Here is a 21634-nt window from a genome sequence, read left to right as displayed (position 1 = left end):
ACTCTCAGAGATAACTTTACACAGGATTTTTCCGGGGACTGGTTTCCAATGTAAATACTGCAGCTGTCTGTAGATAAGTCTGTGAGTGTGTCGCTATACGTCAAACATGGTACCATTTATTTTCTGTGCCTTTGTCAAATAGGATTTAAAATGCAATTATCAGCCAAAGGTGATTTGTGACAGAATTGCCGTCTGTAACTGCTCATTTTGAAAGGATGCAGAGTTGTTTTGGAGCAATCACATAGCTGCTAAAAGCCTTTGGGGCGCTCTCTACATTGTCAGGAGAAATGAGTGATTAAGGCATTTTGCGACATAAGGTGCTAAAGCAAATGTCTGGCCTAGATTCTTTAGCAATTAGATGGCTTTTGATTATGTATTTTGTTTGTATAATGCATTCAGCAAGAAAAAAAAAGATTCCCAATTTGAAGACCAGAGTGCTCGCTGTGGCATTCACCTTAAGGGAACTTTCTTTGTGCAAGCACACATTTTGTTATGCTTTATTTAAGATACATACAGTTGGTCAGTGTAGACAGGAGTGACACGAGACGAGACAAAGAAAGGATTCAAACCTGGGTCCTCGCGCTAACAGGGAGTGTATGGTCTGTGCACTAACTGACCGAGCCACCAGGCACCTCACAACAAAATGCTTTGTCTGTCTGGGGCTACCTGTTTGATGTTGTGAAAGGCGTACTGTTTTCCCTCAGCCAGACAGCATACACATAAAGCAAGAAAATACTTTGGACATTGAAGTTCAAACTGCTTTTGACGTGTACTTTACGCACAGGCAGAAATTGTTTATCTACCAGCCCAGCTAAGGACTGCACTGTATTGACTGCAGCTATTGTGAGCCATGTGAAAACATGGATAACTTCAAAGTTTTCACTTGGATTGCAGCCAGTACTCCAGTCCAGCCGAGGTGTACATGTGAAGTCATTTCATTTGGAATAGCTTCATTTGAAACATTATTTGTATTGATACGTTAACAGGCTGCATTGAAAAATGCAATGTGGTGACGTGTAAATGGGAAATTAGCCTAAAGGTTATCACAGAGAAGCAGACTTTCTCAAGCCTAGACGGGCTGAGAAATTATGGGTGGGTGGTCTCCTTTATAACAGCTATACCACTGAAGTGCCCTCGAGCCAAGGCATTGAATCCGCTAGTACTCTTGTGAAGCTTCTCCACGACCAACAATTTAACACTGTGATAGTCCTGGGGAGCTCCACGGTGTGAGAGTGTGAAAATGTACAACCGACTCCCCTAAAAGTAGCCCCCCCCAGGCCTTTCTAAATAAAAACGTATTCTTAGTCAGCTGGCCTTGTTAAATATGTGTTAAGAGAAAAGAGTCTTTGGAATGTGCCCTCTCTCTGTGTTTGCCCGTCTCTTACTTACGCCCTCTGACTCTCCGTATTATTCTTGTCAACGTTTCTACGTCTGGGCAAATGATGCTTTTGCAGTCAGTGGTGGAAAAAGTACTCAAATGTTTTACTTAAAGTAATACTAGGTAACGTTTTCAACAAAACTAAAGTTAAATTGTATATCTTTTGCGAGTGGCAAAAGTTTCACAACACCCACTCCGTGAATTTCACCCCCGGAAGCCTTTTATTTATATATTTTCTATTGAACGTGTACGGGGGGGACTTTCCCGGGAAAATGACGTTCCTGGCCAACGTCATGACGTCGTGGCCGACGTCCTCAGGAACTACCGCAACGGTTTCCTGTTTGGCCAGGAACTACCGCGCTATTAACAAAAAGGAACCTCACGCTGATTTTAAGATAATGTAGGATTGGAAGATCGAAAAAGAACAGAAAAAGAAAGCACAGCTCATGGTAACTAATGCTCCACTGGCTAAGAGAAACGATCCGTAGATAGTATAAAACAATTAAAAGATCGCTTTTTGAAACGCTTCCGGCTTCCGGTGAAAACGAATGGAATTCTGGGTAATCGAGGACTAGGGAAATTGTATGCAGTGACGGTAGTGACCAGCCGAGGTTGCTAAAAATCGTTATTTGTGATTCTGCATTGTACAACTTTAAGTAAAAGTAGCAATACTGCAATGTAGAAATACTCTGTTACAAGTAAAAGTCCGGAATTCAAAATTGACTTGAGTAAAAGTACAAAAGTATTGGTAAATGTACTTAAAGTACCGAAAGTAGAAAGTACTCATTACACAGGATGTCCCGTTTCAAGTTTTCAAATGTATAAACATCTTTTGAAAATGGCAGATCTACAAGCTCACAATGCGTCGCATCGCGACGCATTGTGAGCTTGTAGATTGTCTATTTTCAAATGGCTGAAATGTATATAGGTTTGAAGTGGTTAGTGTATATTTTGTAATAATAATAATCGAAATCTAAAAGGTAACTTAAGTTTTCAAATAAATGTAGTGGAGTAAAAGTACAATATTTGGATCCGAGATGTAGTGGAGTAGAAGTAAAAGTATTGGAAATTGGAATACAAAATGTTACTTAAGTACAGTACTTAAGTAAATGTACTTAAGTAGTCCACCACAGTTTGCAGTAATGTAAAGTGCTTCCAACTTAGGTATTTACCTTTCTTCACTCTATGTGTGTCAAACCCACACAGACTCATTCTTTTCTGAGAAATCAGACAAATATTCGTGAAACACAAACTCAAACATTTGTTTTTATTCTCCAAATATACAGAGCAAGAGCATCATAGATTCACAGACCAGTACAGGTAAAATACAACTTTTTTTTTTCTTCTTTTTTTTCCTTAGATACAGAGGGCCACTGCCTGAAAATAGGCCTAGTGGTTTACCCGGTTCAATTTACATAATGGTCTTTACATTATACGGTATGCTTATGGTTCACTATTTATACCAACTTTAGAAATGTGCATGTCATTTAAGTACCCATTTTTCAAGACTGGAGTTATCTTCAAATAATTATTTGCTTTTGTTTTGAACCACTTAAAAGTCAATAAATTATGTTCAAACCAGTTGTACATTTAACAAAGTGTCATGTAAGGTCTAAGTGGAAAAAAATACACTACATTGATGTTTACAAACTAAATGCATGACTGACTTTCAACACGCGCATACTCCGAGCAGGCCGCCCGCACACAAAGAATTATTTCCGAACACCATTTGAACCAAGTCTCCTTTTTCCATACTGTAGCATGTCGTTAAAGCACAACGAGATATTGATTGATAGAAAAGAAAAGAGAGAGAGAGAGGGGGGTGGAAAGCATTTACACAGTAATCAAAGGGTTATTGTGATCAATTCCTATTAACGTTTGAGTTGGCACCTTCCATCATGAGCAATAAAAATATCATACAATGAGGGAGACTTTGCATCGTGTAAACCACCCTTTGCAGGCATGAGCAAAACATTATTGACAGTGCTAATGTTTGGCATGATACATTATTTTTTTGTTTATATATTCCAACCAAGCAAAATAGTTTTGCAGAGCGCAAAAACTCACAGATGCAATATAGCCAGTGGGTACAGAAAATGATTACAAAATAACTACCAACCAACGTCTGGGGACATTTACCCGTTTCCCTCAGCCCAGGTAAGAATAGTCCAGTGGTGTAAAGTAACTAAGTACATGTACTCAAGGTATTTTTACTTTACTGGAGTAGTTCCAGTTTTCTATACTTTTCCTTCTACTCCACTTCATCTCAGAGGCAAATATTGTACTTTTACTTTACTAAATATTGTACTTTAGTTTGACTACTTACTGTGTAGATTTAGATTATTATTACAAAACATACATTAACCACCTCAGCCCTATATATGCGACGCGTTGTGAACTTGTAGATCAAAAGATCCAGTATGTATACATTTGAAAACGTGTGAAATGGGACATTCTGCATAATGAGTACTTTTATTTTTGGTACTTTAAGTACATTTTGATACCAATACTTTTGTACTTTACTTTTACTCAAGTAAATTTTGAACTTTAGAATGAGTACTTTTTCCACCACTGGAATAGTCTACCCCAGTGTTGCTTACCGACAGTACATTTCTATTTCAAGCTAACAACTCCACCAGTTTTTCGCTTGACAATAAGTGATTTTTTGTCAAGCGACAACACCGTTATTGATGGATTAATAAGACAGGGTGTTACGGATGAAAACAAACACCAACTGCCCAAGTTTTTTAGCGCCTCTTTATACTTGACTATGCTTTTACCCCCTAGCACAATAAAATGGATCTTCTCTCTTGTGTGTTATCGTAGAAAGGCCAGTAACCTCATGTAATTGTACAGGTGGTGGTTGGTTGTTATTGTTGTTGCTGTTGTGTTTATTCATCTGTTTGGCATGGGGCAAACATTGCAGCGCTTCCAGCCAGGCAAATAGGAGCAGCTGGTACCAGCCAGGAGAGACATTCTCAGGTGAGCAGGGCACAGACTTGGTTCCTGCAAGGGCTTTGATGAATCCACAAAGTAATCCCTATGTGACTGGCACGGTACTGGTACCCCCGTTGGTACACAGATGCCCCACTGTAGCGGTTATAATGAAAGGAAGGGGGGGGGGTTGGGGCCTGACAAACGCAAACATCAATTATGTATCTGTTTTCTGTGGGGGGGCGTGCATTTTTGTTTTCTTCTTTACCCACTATGTGGTCATAATTGTACAGTTTTGGATACTGTTGTATTAATATGCAATGTAAGCATACTAAATTAAATAATGTATTTTGGACACTGCAGATTGAGATCCTATTATTTCACTGTCTTGGGGGAGGATCTGAATGGGAAATGAATGGATGGCTGGATGGCGCTAAGCAAGAAAATTGCAGGCACAGGCAGACTTTTTTACGCTGCTCAAAATCAGCATCACAATGTTTTGGTTACGTTTATTTTTCTTCGTTTGCCTGTCATCGTCTGTAGCCTGTCCGCACAGCCTTGCTTGAGAGTTAAGGCAACGTAGTTACCATTTTGTATTATACTGTACTGCAGGAGGCTGAGCCAGCTCCATTAAGCCAATACGGGGATAAACAATTTCAATTAAAAGTGCTTTAAGTGATTTTTTTTTTTTTTTTTTTAAAAGTTAAAACTATATTCTAGTATTTGTTTCTATAGAGTGTTTGTTCAGTAACAGGGGTCCCCTAGTCTCTCCAGCTGTTTAGTAAATAGAAATTTCATCCACTCTGGAGAGAGAACCCATTCATCTCCTTCAATATTACAGTGTTCACATTTCAAATTTGTGTGCTCATTTTTTGTGCCATCACTTCCAGTTTGACTTGTTTAGCCTGTTATCTGTAGGAGTTCTCTCCCCTGATTGGATGGATTTAGTATCCCGACCTGAACATATATTTTCTTGTTTACTAAAGAGCAGGGGAGATGGGGAGATCCCTGTTACTGAAGAAACACTCTATGGCAATAAATACTACAGTATGTGAATATAGAGCAATTTAACACTTATTTGATCAAAAACAAGCAAACAAAAAACTAATATCACTTACAGCCCTTTCAAATAATTTGATTTGACCCAAAAAGATTTAAGCACATCCCATTCCTGCCACACCAATGTCCTGGATGGGCCTACATTATGTGTTTTCTTCTATTATGAGATTTATGACCCCTCTGTACACAGAAATGGCCTGTAAATGAACACTGGATATTTTCTGCGAGAGAGAGAGTGAGAGATACGTACAATGTGCTATAGAAAACTGCTCACATGAATTACTCATTTATTGAAAAAGACCAGCTTGTTTGAGATATGTTTATGTATGAGAGAGAGAGAGAGAGAGAGAGAGAGAGAGAGAGAGAGAGAGAGAGACAACAGAAGGAAAATGATTGTCTGCCTGTACAATGTTGATGCCACAGGGATTTGTTTTGCCCTAATACAGTGAAAACTGACTGAGAAAGAAAACTACAGCAAAAAATTATATAGAGAGAGAGAGAGAGAGACAGCATTAGAAATTTATATACAGTGTGCTAAGTGCCAAGCTGGATTATCAGCGTTGAGACAGAGCTTTTTGTCTTAAGCTGTACAATGGGCGCCAATCCATTTGTAAAATTACAGTCCAAACCACTGCCACTCATGTGGAAAAACCCCATTCAAACATAATCATATGTAAAGTGCTTACAGCAACAACTTGCTTTTGTTGAGGAACGCTGTGCAGCTTCTTTGTTTTTCCAGAATATTGTTTCAGCAAGTTTCAGCCGCTCGTCATCCCATTGTAACGCAGTACAGCGGAAGATACTGAAGGAAAAAAAAACATTATCTAATCGGATCAGCTACTGAGCAATAGAGACTGCAGTTGCAGCTACACAGTAAACCAAATAGACCCGACATTTGCACACTGTCTGAGTTGCAAATAGATAAATCACAACTGAGGATGTCACTGTGGATGCCTTAGATTTGACAAAAGTAGACATGACGTCATGATGGCGCGAGTCTGATGTACTGTTTTACTGTAATACGCTGCCATTTCACACAGCGCTGCTCCGTAGCCTTCGACAGCTTGATCAAATAACAGATCAAGCTGATTCTATAAAGCATGATCGGACCAGACCTTGAAAGCAGCGCCGAGATTTGACTTGCTTTCATAAGGCTAAAAACAACGACATGTACCATTGTGATGAAATAGTGGCTGGACTGCAGACAGAAATAATACAGGGCTTAGGGGAAGGCCTTTTCTTTGCCTGGGCTGGTTCTACACAACATCGGGCAACGATAATAAGCTCCAGACATTGATCTCCCATCAAATCTACCTTGAGCTGGTGTGTTGCAGCGCTCTGGCAAAATCCTAGATCAAAATGGCCTTTCTCATACCTTTTATTTTTTAAATCCATATCTGCACCTATAGCATTAACCATAGTGCATGTAATTTAAAAGGTGGAATTCTCAACAACAAAAAATAATATCTTAACTCATTGACTGCCATACTCGTCATTTCACCCAAGGCTCACACCAATGAGTCACTCGTCATTCGGTGTTTTCAGTGGTTTACGATAGAGGGCGCTGTTCCGCAGCCTGTGAATCATGATGATGATGAAGAGCAAAGATCACGTGATCACAACAAAATGGAGCTGGTTTCGTTTAGTGTTATATTATATTATATAAAACAAGCCACATTTTTGCTAATCAGGGCAGTTAATAAGGTAATTAGCAACAAGAGCACAGCGTTCCAACAAAAAGCACATCTAAGGTGATAAGTTGTTACAAGACGTGTGTGCACGCGCGCGTGCTTGTGTGTGTGTGTGTGGTTGTTTGTGTGTCTGTCTGTGTGTCTGTGTGCGTGCGTGCGTGTGTGTGTGTGTGTGTGTGTGAAAACCTGACACGGATGTAACATACTTGCGTGCTTTTCTACTAGTTCTGCATGTTTCTGTGTCTCTTCTCTTCAGTAAAATAAATTGAAACGGCATCAATGATTCAACTAATGAATCCAATCTCGGATGTGTCACGCACTGTACAAGAAAATCACTTAAATGCGACAATATGCCACCACTGACCCCGCAACCAATCAAAGGAACGGCGAATGATGGCCAAGAAAAAAACGAACAAAAACAACTGGAACCAAATACATTTTCATAGTTTGCTAATCACGTCCCATGGCGAGCAGCATGACGACAGTCAAGTATACACAGAAGCTCCAGTGTAAACAGTGATATTGACAACAGCAATGGGGAAAGCCACACGATGAGGCGGCTTGAATAAACACCAAATGTTAATACAGATTGTTCAACAAAAAGGAACATCTCCCAGACATGGCCGATGCTCTGCAGGTATGGTTCAGAAAGAATTGTTTACAGGTACTGTATATGACGTGCGTCAGAGGTCGCCCACCCCCCACCCCCTTGGCATTGGCACGGTGCCCTCCTGTGCGTGCAGCAGTGCCATATAGAGTTTGTGGCTTTTCATTAAAATGTGGAGGTCATACATTTACACTTCGTCAGCTTTGACACAGTTCTGAATAGTCTCCTCAGAGGCTAAAAGAGACCGAGCTGCAAGGAAAAATTAGATATCAGTCTTCAGTAAGAATGACGTCAAATAATGCTGGAAAATATGATGGCAGAACAGAGATGAGATGTGTCATATACACTGATACTCCTCTAACGTGGACGAACTGTAAAAGATCATCATTTAAATTGTTTTGGCAAGTCTTTGGGTACATGTAGAGAGGTTTGCTCCAGCTACACAGGAGGGGCAAGGTTCTGTAAGCCGAGCTCAACATCCATCATGTGTTTGGGGGGTGAAGGAGGGACTGAAAAGTGGGCGGAATAAACAAACTTTCAAACAGCTACCACACGTGCACATTCACCGTTGTCCTGGATATGACGAGAGCAGCAGGATATTGGCTTGAACTTGCACGACTGCCAGATCGCCTCGACACTCCAAACGAGTATCAAGTATGAACGGCAGTCGACAAGAGGGCAAATAAAGATCTTTTGCCAGATGAGCTGATTGTCGTACACATGATCTTTTGTGGTACTCCAGCCTTCTGGAATTCTCTTGGCCCCTGTTCCTTCAATCAACATGTCTTGACTCTTGACGTTCCACCCTTGATTTCTCTCTGTGTAGGCCAAGAACCTCTGTGGCACAAAAAAAGGGAGTTGGTAAATGAGTTGACCGTGAAGAGAAATATAAGGCTTCTTGATCCACATGTCAGGGATTCTAAAAGTCTGAACAAGTCTGAATGGCGAATTAAAACCAGCCAGCTGCTGTGTTTCCACGGGTCCCGCAAGAAACGGCAACCTATTGTAAACAATACGCCCTCCCTTCTATTTATTTATCTTCTTATTTTTTTTTGCTCACAGGAGCTCCAATCTCTCTTTCACAGTTCCAGCTCTCCCGGGCTGGGTTTGCTTCCATGTCCCTCGTGACCCCCGTGGACCCCCTCCGCTTTTTGAGATGGCTGCCGGCGGGTCGTCAGACGTGGGTCTGCATGCGCTTCTGGAGGGGCCTGGTGAGGTCAGAGTTCTGTGACGATGACTGGGAGTAGTGGGAGGAGGAGGAGGCGGCCGACGCCTTGCTGTCCTTGTCGAACTGCACATAGCCGTCCTGCTTGCTGTAGCTGCTGACGCTGCTGTCGCACTGCGTGTCGATGAAGGAGCTGGAGTCGCTCAGCGAGGCTCGCTGGAACTCGCGCTCGCACAGCTCGATGGAGCTGCTGCCCATGCCCAGCACGAAGCGCTGGCCATAGTCGTACAGGCGGTTGGGGCCCGTGCCCAGCGAGGAGTAGATGTTGGTGAAGGACATGCCCGTCGGCACCCGCTGCTTGCCGAGTGTGCCGGTGCTGGTGGGCTGGTTCCTGGCCTCTGATGTCGCCTGGGTGGCGCTCATGGTCGGGGTGTGGTGCTCCTTGAAGGTGTTGACGCTGTAGTAGCCATTGGTGGGGTCCTGTTGAGAAGGAAGACAAAACGATTGAATCATGTGTGGATCTCTGGATTAGAGCCCTGCATTGTGATTGTGATACCGCTGGTCCTGCAGGACTTGGCAGTTATTACGTTTTTGCAGGCAGAAGTTGTCTGTCTGTAAGACCTGCTTAGTTATCACTGATGAAGAATGAGACATACATTAAAAAACGAAATATCTCCAGAGGGAAGAGGGAAACAAAAATCCCTCTGTTTTTATTCTTCTCCTAGCTTAACATGAGCCAAGGTCAAACTGGCATTAATTACCATTCAAATGGTGGAATAAATAAGAAAGGAGGCATATGTCACGTACAAGGAGAAACGCTAGAGGGCTTTTAGTTTTAATCACTTCCGAGGATGCCGAGGACATATTTGAAGATCCCTGTGGGCATAATTGAAGACACTGTAAACAGCCCCTGATGACGCAATTGAAAACTGTTCACACAGAATCACTTTTGAAAGAGCCATGGTCAATGGGATAACTCCAACCCTTGGCTGACCGACCAAAGGTGTAACTTCATCAGTCAGAAGACTCAGTCAGAATCAGTGACAAACTCAGTCAGTCACCGACTCTCACCTTTATAGGGCTGGCCCTACTGTTGCAGTCCATCCAAAAAAACATCCAATTAAGTGGGTGTTGATGACTCACAGTTTGGCAACCAGCGTGTCCCTGCAAAGTTCACTCAAATGCCGGCTCTTAATTAGACCCAAAACGGCCAGAAAAAACAGTTTCTTCATGTATGCAGAGACATGGCTTTCTGAGGCCATGTCTGCCCTGCACGGTGTGTAGCTGTTGGGCTCCAGGCACCGAGCCATTACTAAATGTCTGGCTGCGAGTGTGTGTGTGTGTGTTTGTGTGGAGTCTGCGTGTGTGTGCCGTGAATGGATACCGAATGTCAAGAGTTGAGCACAATGCCAAATCCCCACAGAGGAAAATGCTAATCATGGTGGAAATGACACAGCCCACGACAACCTGAGAGAGTCCTTGTTAGTCTCATTATTATCAGCTGTCAGGGAGAGAGACTGTTTGTGCCTGGCCTTTATCTCCTGCTCGGTCCCTTGTGCTCTCATCCTATGCACATCATCAACTAGGATCAAGAAAGCCAGTGCCGGTGGGAACAGGGCACAGACATGCGAGACAGTGTAAGAATACTTGAGGGAGGCCGTCGGGAACATTCATTTGGACAATGGCATTAATAAATAGGACAAGATTTACTCCTCAGTCATTGGATATGCTGTGCCATGCTTCAGAGAATCTGAATGGACCTTCGTAACCTTGATCGCTTGGGCAGTGGCCGAAATCCAATGTAAATGGTGTTTCGAGACTTCAATATGCTCTTTGCAATTAATATCCTCCACCTTACTAACATGAATGCCAGGTTGAGGTGGGGTAAACTGTGCCTCTAGTGTGACACTGTAGTACTCTGTGCCAGAATAATTGAGGCATTTACATGGCAAAGACCCGGGGTGTGAGGGGTGTCTCTTAGAGCACAGTACACTGACACATTTGCAAGCATATTTTAATGATGCCTTTACCCACATGCCTAGTCATGTTTATTTAAAAAATAATGAGACTGGGTGTTACATGTAGGGAATATGGAAAGAAAAAAGATATTGCAGGGTACCTTTTTCCAAGAAAAATACAGACAGGACCTTTCTTAAATTAGCATTGTTAACAGAGCCCATGAAGGTTTCTTGTTTCAGTCTAGTTTTGCCCCCTTTCCAAGCTATTTAAAGATAGCACATGAATTCCTTTCTAATAAGGTTTTGAGAGAAGATTTATGGTAAACTATATTCTATGAGCAAACGTCAGGGCCAAACAACCTGTGTTTCCCTGCCCCCACCTTTGATGATGATGGCCAAATTAGAGCTCTAATTGGATGTTTTTTTTATCCTTGGCTTCATGGCTTGAAACAATAGGATTAATGTATTAAAACGATATCGGTCCCTGAGTGAAGGACCTTCAATAACCACAGTAATTGATCCCCTTGCTTACCTTGATGTGTTGATACTCCTTCTCTTCTTCCTGTAAGACCTCCAACTGCTTCAGAACGGACTCCTGCTGGAATTCTCCTCGTTCCACCTGCTTGAAAATTGTGGAAAGAAAGTAAAGGTCACACATGTTAGTCGGTGTAGTTCCTCAGCTTATTTGATTCATACTTCGTCAAGCCCCGAGAATAGCAGACCTACAAGCTCACGACGCGTCGTGAGCTTGTAGGTCTGCTATTCTCGGCCGTTCTTGGCAGATGACACCGCCTTGCGACGAAGCATAAATTAGACACTAGTCAGAAGGTATCATTTAGATTAAAACCTAAAAATCATTACAAAAAAAAATATTGCTATAATAATATCGGTTGTCACAAAATCCCAAGGCACACCTGGACTTGACACACATGGCACCAGTGATGGAAAGTAAATAAGTACATTTACTTCATTTTACTTTCAGCCATTTAAAAATAGCCGATCTACAAGCTCACACTGCGGTGCATCGCAACACATTGTGAGCTTGTAGATTTGCTATTTTCAAAAGATTTTTGAAAACTTGTAATGGGACATTCTGCATAATGAGTACTTTTACTTTTGGTACTTTAAGTACATTTTGATGCCAATACTTTTGTACTTTTACTCAAGTACATTTTGAATTCCGGACTTTTACTTGTAAAGATATTGCAGTATCGATACTTTTACTTAAGTAACAAATGTGAGTACTTTTTCCACCACTGCATGGCACATTTGGTCACCACTAGCTCGTCATAAGCCAGTTCTATTCTCTTTGTAGCCCTATGTGACCTAGCCTCTACCGAATAGCGATACATACAGTATAGTATGAACATGTGAGTTCTATTCTCTTTGTAGCCCTATGTGACCTAGCCTCTATCGAGTAGCGATACATACAGTATAGTATGAACAGGTGAGTTCTATTCTCTTTGTAGCCCTATGTGACCTAGCCTCTATCGAGTAGCGATACATACAGTATAGTATGAACATGTGACCTAGCCTCTATCGAGTAGCGATACATACAGTATAGTATGAAAATGTGAGTTCTATTCTCTTTGTAGCCCTATGTGACCTAGCCTCTATCGAGTAGCGATACATACAGTATAGTATGAACGTGTGAGGGAGACAGAAATATGCAATAAAGTTACAGCAGGTGTTCTTCAAAAGTACAGTACAGTTCATTAGTGGTTTGTGGACCTGACAACCGCATTGTGCAGCTGTAATGAGCCTGAACAAATATTGGAAGTAATTTGTACAAGAGCAACACTGTTCCTGCTTACTGGGGTGTGGGAGAGCATAGCAAAACTAACTAACGCTAACGGACAAATATTGGAAGTAATTTGTACAAGAGCAACACTGTTCCTGCTTACTGGGGTGTGGGAGAGCATAGCAAAACTAACTAACGCTAACGCTAACGCTAACGGACGGACGGACGGACGGACGGACAGACGGACGAGCTAGCTGATCTGACCCCGGGGCAATCTGTCACTCTCATGGAACCCTTTGTTGCAACTGCGGTCGTGGTTTGGGTATCAAGCTCAAGTTGTTTAGGCCATAGTCAGAGCATCCTGAAACTGCAGCATTTCCACTTCTGGAAAACTGTTTATATCATTCCGACATGTCCTGCTTTCACTCTCTATACAGTAAGTAGCATACTTAGTATTCTTTTTTTTTACAAAGTTGAGATGATGGTGTGATATCTTATTTCCCCTGCAGCAACATTAATTCCCTTTATGTATGATAGAGAAAAACGCCAGACCTCTTGCCGTAAACTTTAGTTCTGCCCTCGGTACAGAATATGGATCGTCACACCACTTACTATTACAATTACAATTTACTGTGGGCATTTAGCAGACGCTCTTATCCACTTGTGAAGAGATCTCCGAAAAAGATTTATGTGTGTGTGGGAGACGAGGTCAAAACCTATACGTACTGTATATGGCTGGACTGTATGCAAAATGCTAGAGGGCTTTTGATTTGAAACAACGGGAGAGGCGAGGGATGACATTTTCTAGGACTAGGCTGATGCCCTTTGGGAGTGTTGCCCGTTGGGAGCAGTGCCTGTAGGGAACACACGCCCCTCCGGTTATGCAATACCTGTTTTAAATGCAAGTATATTCAGTGTGCAAGTGTATCTTTTATTTGTCCCAGACCCTCTCCGATGCATTTTTTTTATAGGTTTGTGAAAAACACAGTTTCTTAGATGGTAATTTGACATACCTTTTGTGCTTTTCCATTATTCATATAAAGAGGGGTTACTCAGTGAAACCACTATTAAAGCCAACCATATAAGATAGGACTAATAAGCATTCATGATTTCACAGACTGTATTAATTCATTAAGACCGGGAACGGAAAATAGCAGATATACAAGCTCATAGCGCAGCAGCTTTCAGATCTGCTATTTTTTTGAAAACTTGTGGAAAACGTTTGCAAATCTTTGAATATATATTTCTTAAAGCGAACATTTTTAACTCAAATCTTTGCTTCTGGGGGATTCTACAAAATGTCTTCTAAATCCTAACAGTTTTTTGAAAGAACTTATGTTGTTATAATATCAGTGGTTCTCAAACTTTTCCATGTCTAGGACCACCCAAAATGATATGTATTTGGACGCGGACCCCCTTCTCAAAATATGTTGTTCCAGGGACCCCCCAGAAGCAAGGATTTGAGTTAAAAATTTTCGCTTTAAAAGAATACATTATAATCAAAGATTTGCAAAAAGTTAAACATTTTTTCAAAATATAGCAGATCTACAAGCTCGTATCTGCTATATTTGAATAGCCGAAGTATAAAATGATGGTTTTAGCTCAAATCTAAAATGACACGGACGCGTTCCCGGTCTTAACACATTAACCGCCAAGACCGTAGTCCTACGGGCCGTTAAATCCAACTGTTAAGCGCCGAGACCGTAGCCCTACGGGCTGCGGTCTTTTCGCGCATGCGCGGTCCGGGTGCACTTTCGGAATTTTTTTGATCCACTTCCGTTTCCGGTTTGATGACAGGAAATAGAATTATTTGGGATCCGGTTTTCACGATCACGCCCGCTCCCATTCTACAGACGAAACTGAAACTCAATTCTCTTCCTGTAGTTTTTTCTCCTCGCATTTCACTGTTTAACGTAATCCGCTCTAACTCAAACATGGATGCCCCGTTTGACACGTGGTTTTCACTGGGAGATACAGGGAGATCTCGCGGATGTAAACAGACCGTGTAGCGCTCAATCTTAAGGATTTTAACAAGATCTATGGCGACATGAAAAAAACAAAAAAACAACAAAAACACCTTGGCACTGGTGAGTACATTATGAGATTAGCCCTTGGCAGTGGATGTGTTAATGGGTTAAAATAAAAAGCGCGGGGCTAGTTTTGTAACTTGAGCAGTTTTTTTGCGAGAAGTATAGGAAGTGCAAATAGTATGGCGCGACACTCACACTCACCATCAGTTGCTTCATGGAGGCGTGCTCCTCGTTTTCCCGTGCCGCCGCGTTGTGGTCTTTGTGCACAATCTCCACTCGGATGTCGTTTTTCGCCGACGCGACTCCTTTCAGATCTGGGGAGAAAACACACACAGAACAATGCAGCGATTCAGTACTAGCTGGCTCAGTGTGCTTTTGTATTTTTGTTGATACCATAATCTTCCCACAATGGATTTTTTTTTGCAGTACTACATAGTAATTTAGCCAGATGGTTTGGTTTCTATGAGACCCCCCCTACCCCCGACCCCCCACCCCCCACCCCACACCTACTTCCTCCTCCTGCACAAAAAACTAACAAAACACAAACAAACAAAAAACAACTAGAGAAAGCATTATGAATCATTTTCGTATTCTGCCACCACAAGACTATGGGATTTCTGTGTTTCTTTTTTTTTCATTCCGCATACATATGCAATTTCAACACAGCCTTTGCACCGTGGCTCTTTCTGTTCTGGGACATTATTGCTCATTGTATACTGGCATATATACTAGTATAACAAAGTCTTACTTTCTGTCTTAATTTTGCTTGCAAGTTCTCTCTGGTGAGCACAGATGGAGACGGGCAGTGAGGGCATAACCAGGTGCGCGTCTTCTGTGGTATAATACAGACAATAGACATGCTGAGGGGACCGGCGGCACAGTTTGGTTGTTGGAACATAGTCAGTCAGTGGCTGACTGTCTCTATAGTCTGAGTTAACCCATTCAATCCGGGAACGCATGCTGTGTCATTTTAGATTTTTAACCATATTTCTTTTAACCATAGCTATAAACATTATTTTATACTTTGGGCTATTCAAAGATAGCAGATCTACAAGCTCGAGCTTGTAGATTGTTTTTAAAAAATCGTGAAAATGGGTGCAAATCTTTGAATGTATATAATCTTTGCTTCTGGGGGTCCTGCTAAATGTCTTCTAAATCATAACAGTTTTTTTAATTATTTTTTTTATCTTATGTTGCTATAATATCAGTAGTTCTCAAACTCTTCTCATGTCAAGGACCACCCAAAATGATATGTATTTGTCTGCAGTATTTTGTTCCAGGGAACCCAGAAGCAAAGATTTGAGTTAAAAGTGTATTATATTCAAAGATTGGCACACATTTTCCACGATAAAAAATAAATAAAAAGCAGATATACAAGCTCATAGCACGGCACTCAGTGCCGCGCTATGAGCTTGTAGAGCTGCTATTTTTGAATAGCCAAAGAAATCTTAAAATGACACACAGATGCGTTCCCGGTCTTAATGGATTAAACAGTTACATCATGGATGGATGACAGTCAGAACATGAGATTGAAGTACAATGGTGGCCATTGTATTAGTCGCACATTTATTTACTTTACTTTACTTTTATATCTATCCTGCTCCAACACTACAGACAATTCTACAGTATATGGTAACTACAGATTCTCAACGTGTCTCTGAGCATGCTAGTAATAGACTATTCCTTGTAACTATCCAACAGATAAAAGAAAGAATTCTTCTTTTCTATAGAGTCATAGTAAATCAGTAGTAAAAAGTGGGACATCTTTTACTGTAACTGCAACTGTACTGTAGCTTGGAGACTGTATTAAGACTCCGATCCCATGACATGAGGCCTTATCACATGCTTGGTATCTCTGTGTTACAAAAAATGCCCATACTGGAAAAAGTAAATTAATAATAATTACACCTTAAAGGAGTATTTCACCCCAAAAAATAGTATTTTCTATCAATTACACACCCCATGAAGCCTTGAATTTATGGAGATTATTTAGTTTTTGCCCCATTCCTAAGCCAATAATTTGATGACCGACGGTCTCTCCGGTAGAAGACTCAATGGAGACCCTTTGTGTCTCCTACCGGATACATTAGCATCTTTCCGCCGTTCATCAAATTATTGGCTTAGGAATGCGACAAAAACTAAAAAGATCTCCATGAATTCAATGCTTCATAGGGTGTGTACTTTATAGAAAATTAGTAATTTTTTGGGTGAACTACTCCTTTAAAACATTTTTTTTTTAATGAAACAATGGGAGTTTGTTGAATTCCTGTTGGTACGTCTTGTTTCAGTGCAGTTTAACTTTATTGATGTATTAAACAAAATAAAACAATGATACTACTGCAGTGACCATGCACCTGCAAATGCAGATGTATGGATGTATTTTTCTGATGGATACTTTTTTCCAGTGTGGCTGAGTGTGAGGTTTTGATCTGGCTGTGGGCATGCCTACGCTTGGCCTATAGCCTTGGGATGGAAGAAGCAAGCAGGAGGAAACATACTTCTCTGGGCACGGGTGCAGCAAAATGCTCCGATTGTTCCCATGAGCACGATGAATGCCACAAAGGCTCCCACAGCTACACCAATGATCACTGCCACCGGCAGAGACTCTGCAGAGGACAGAGGGGAGAAGAAAAATAACATGATAAACAACATCCATCGATCCTTAGATTGCATAGGTTTAGCTACAGTATGTAATACAACATCTCCTGTGGCGGAGCCCGTGCTCGAGGTGGCCCCTCAAGTGCTTTAGAACAGTATGGGTTAAGCATTCTCTGTGTATTTTCTTAATGTATAATATACATGCTGTCATCTCCTCTGATGGCTGGTGTGTTGTTTTGTATTAGTTTTAGGGGGGAGGGTTTGTGTTTGTTGTGTTTGTCTTGTGTGTTTTTTTTTTCTTCAGAAAACTAGAAGGGTTTATTTTTATGACTGTTTATCTTATCCTGTAAGCTGTGACAATCCTTCAATAATAATTATGTTGAAATAAAAAAAAATACATTATGTAATACTACACAGTACAGATACTTAAAGACACAGAATCACTGAGCTTCAATGGGTGCCATGGGCACCTGGCACCGATGACCAGCAATCAAGACGATCCCCTAGTTTGTTTATAAAATAACATTGTGATATGTTGATTAATAATAACAATTACGGACTAATTCAAGCTTTAAAATATTTTTTAGGGATAGTCCCTATTGTTGGCCTACCTATCCTCCACTGAAGAGCATATACATTGATTTATTCTTAGTTGTGTGTGGGTGTCACACACTGAACATAGCTGATCTACAAGTTCACACCGTGTAGCGCTGCGGCACGTTGTGAGCTTGTAGATCAGCTGTTTTTGGTGTGTGGCACCTGTGTGCAACACAAAATCTGGTATATGTCATTGCTTGCTCTGCTCTTTATTGAAAGAGAAGTAACTGAACAAAGTATCTATCTTTATAACGCTAGACCTAGACATGTAGAAACATTTAGAAAAACTATTATTATTTTGACCTTGAAGTTTTGTTTTTGTTACATACACCCAATTTGTTTTACATCAGCACTATTTTCTTTTTCTATTTGTTAAGATTGTTCCTGTAATATCTGTATATATTATTGAAATTTGACATATACTACATCAGGCTTATGATTTTAGTAGACTAATATACTAGAAAGGCAGGCCTTACCAATGGTCTCTCCACTCTTATTCAATCCGCTTCTGTTTCTTTTGCTGTTTGTTTTTCTCATCAGCACATATGCTTACACAGACTTATGGGAAATATGCTAAGCTCTTCTCATTTAGTTTCTAATTTTCCTTCTGGGAGTGTTTCTTGGGAGGGTAACTAACACAATGCTGTTTGTTTAAAACTCAGAGAGCTTGTATTACCGTTTACCCCCCCCCCCTCATCTAGTCAAGTCAAATCAAGTCCAGACAAATTAATTTATCAGGCACTTCAAAACAGGTTGGTGACAAAATGCTTCAAAGAAAGCGGTATTTAAAAACCAAACCAACAAACTAGGGTAGAAACTTCATTAGTAAGCCTTTTGTGTTTCATTGCAGGCAAACAGATATCTCATTATCCGACTGTCCAATAACTTTTAATTTACACTCATTTAGCCTAATAAAAGCATTTGGCTAAGAGGCTTTATTTTCATTGAGTACTAAATAGAGGCAAAGAGTGTGTCCGTGTTTACGTGCATGTGCATTTGTGCATCGGGGCCAACACATTTGAGAGTGTGTGTGTGTGTGTGTGTGTGTGTGTGTGTGTGTGTGTGTGTGTGTGTGTGTGTGTGCGTGTGCGTGTGCGTGTGCATGCGTGTGTGCGCGCGTTGTGAATGTGATAAAACCTGCAGGCATATTCATCTATATGCAGGTCCTGCCTCGAAGAGCACTATAATGAAGACCTGAGTCACTGGCCCATGTTAATGACCTTCTCGCACTTAAAACAAACGCAACAAAGCTGAGTGCTCTTCCCTATGCCATTAAAGCCTATTTAATGTCTTCATTGATCAATGTCACTTTCATATAAGCAGCTTATAATTTATCATTTGGAATTAGTGGATTGAAAACAAAGCCTTCCCTACTGAAAAGCAAACGAGTTACAATAAATGTATTTATTTATGAAGCATTGCAAAACAAATAAAGGCTGTTTATAATGAGACGCTGGCACAGTGAGCAATTTCTGCTTTTATGTGCTGTGGCTATATAGTATATATAGCATGTTCTCAATTTAGCCAGGGCCACCAGTTCAAATTGCTTCTTTTGGGATGCACTTTATCTTAACAGGAGACATTAATTCAATTCATGGTCATTACATTTACAGCAATTACTACTGCCGTGAATGTTTCATTATAAATGTTTTACTTTATAATGTTTTTACTGGACTGTACTTGTTGGTAACCAAAGTTGTAAATCGTAGACATTGTTACATACTGTAGACTTTTTAAAATTCCATAAAGATACAAATGAATTAATGCTATCAACTTATGAATGATCTAAATCAGTGGTTCTCAACCAGTGGTCCGGGGACCACCAGTGGTCCTTGAGGGGGTTCCAGGGGGTCCCCAGCAAAAGGTGTTAATACATGTTCACCCCTTTATCCATATTGTATATGTTGGCTATTCAAAAATAGCAGATATACAAGCTTGCAGTGCGTCACTTTGTGCCGCGCTGCGAGCTTGTAGATCTGCTATTGTTGAACATTTTCGAAAAGATCTTGAAAGCGCTTGAAAGCACTTTCTTAACACAAATATTCTCTTCTGGGGGACCCTGGCACAAAACATTTTCAGATGGGGGTCCGCGGCCAAATGTATATCAATTTAGGGGTCCTTGTAATGAAAAAGGTTGAAAACCACTGATATACCTAGGTATGTCATTTAGAATATCCAGGTATATTTTAACCCATTAAGACCTGGAACGCATCTGTGTCACTTTAGATTTCTTTGGCTATTCAAAAATAGCAGATCTACAAGCTCATAGCGCGGCACTGAGTGCCGCGCAATGAGCTTGTAGATCTGCTATTTTTGAAAAAATCTTGAAAAAAAAAATTTTTTTTTCAAAAAACTGTTAGGATTTAGAAAACATTTTAAAGAATCGCCTCAGGTCTTTACTATAGTGTGAAGCAGCACATGTGGCATTGTTTTACCAGCTGCCTACGCATCATGCATACTTGTCCCGCATCATCACAATCATAGTGGCATTTGGTAAGAAGAGTAAAGGTGGAATCTGTCGAACCTTGGCTCCCACCTTGTTCCTTGAGCCGTATGATCTCGGTGTCGGAGCCGAAGCTGTTCCAGGCGGTGCAGTTGTAGATGGTCTGGAAGTCGGCCGGGACGATGTTGCTCATGGTCAGCGTGGAGATGACCCCCTCCTCTGTGCTGACCGTCTCCACGGTGTAGCGGCCAGACGTGCCGGACTCTAACACCGTCTCCTTCCACGACCAGGCCTGAGAGGAAGGAAGTGGAGTGGATCAAGAAGCATGCAGAGAAGAGTGAAATTTGCAGTGGTGGAAAAAGTACTCACATTTTTTACTAGTAAAAGTATCAATACTGCAATGCAAAGATACTCAGTTACAAGTAAAAGTCCGGAATTCAAAATGTACTTGAGTAAAAGTACAAAAGCATTGGTATCAAAATGTACTTAAAGTACAAAAGTAGAAGTACTAATTATGCAGAATGTCCCATTTCAGAACTTTTCAAATGTATGAAATGTATAAAAATATTTTTGAAAATAGCAGATCTACAAGCTCACAATGCGTCGCAACGCGACGCATTGTGAGCTTGTAGATCGGCTACCCCCCCCCCCCCACGGAAATAAAATATATGAATATGAATTTTTATATGCAACATACATGTTTATCATACAGTATATGTGACATATTATTCGAAATTGGCCGCCTGCACATATGTCTCTACATATATGTACATATATATCCATATATGTGGCATATATGTGGACATATATAAGCTAAATATGAGACATATATTTCCTATATATCCACATATATGCACATATATGAACCTGAATATGGCATAATATGCCATATTCAGGTCTGTCCTTTCAGCATAAGCACCTTATGGTCTCTTTGAATGCCCACATTTTGAATCAACCATGATTGTTGCATTTTTTTTACTAACATTCTAGCCTTAAAAGTAACACATGCATTTTTTCTTGTTGAAAGGAATGGCAGAAGAGATTCATTAATAACCCTCCAACCTTCCGTCTGGCTGTGAAAAGAATAGTTACACAATGCCACAATCTTACAAGTGCATTGATCCTCGGTTCAGGGATTTCACTCCCAAAACAAAATTCAAAGACTACAGCTGTCTTTGCCTTTGAAGTTATATAACTGAATGACATGAACACTGCATTGGGCTCTTTTAAAGACTAAAGCCTACTTTTTCTTTACCTAGCATTAATGTGCATGTCTGTGGACATTTCTGTATTGATCTCTTAGCAGTAGAACTATATTGGTTTACCGTAACAACCTGTAAAACTCTGAAACACAGCTGTCTAAGGCCTCAACACACTACAGTATATAGGGTCCCTATAATGGTGCGTTCACACGGGCGAGGTACAAAGATACA

At 40.8% G+C, this 21634-nt stretch overlaps 1 protein-coding gene across 1 annotated transcript in view; it reads right to left on the bottom strand.

Annotated features, from left to right (window-relative positions):
* Positions 1-8558: 8558 nt before the first annotated feature.
* The window catches only part of kirrel3b (kirre like nephrin family adhesion molecule 3b), a gene marked incomplete at its 5' end in the record, with an annotated part of 120641 nt that continues 107565 nt past the window's right edge, over positions 8559-21634 (bottom strand). The window contains 6 exons of the mRNA XM_080429074.1: positions 8559-9314; positions 11325-11411; positions 14765-14877; positions 15312-15395; positions 17062-17169; positions 20295-20493. Of these exons, the coding sequence (XP_080285200.1) occupies positions 8844-9314; positions 11325-11411; positions 14765-14877; positions 15312-15395; positions 17062-17169; positions 20295-20493 (1062 nt within the window). The 3' untranslated portion in view covers positions 8559-8843. The remainder of the gene's footprint in view (positions 9315-11324; positions 11412-14764; positions 14878-15311; positions 15396-17061; positions 17170-20294; positions 20494-21634) is intronic.

This window comes from Gymnoscopelus braueri (assembly GCF_963280865.1).
Source record: "Gymnoscopelus braueri genome assembly, chromosome: 5".
Lineage (NCBI taxonomy): Eukaryota > Metazoa > Chordata > Actinopteri > Myctophiformes > Myctophidae > Gymnoscopelus > Gymnoscopelus braueri.
The sequence above is the reverse complement of the archived record's forward strand: the minus strand, read 5'-3'. Positions and strand labels throughout refer to the sequence as shown.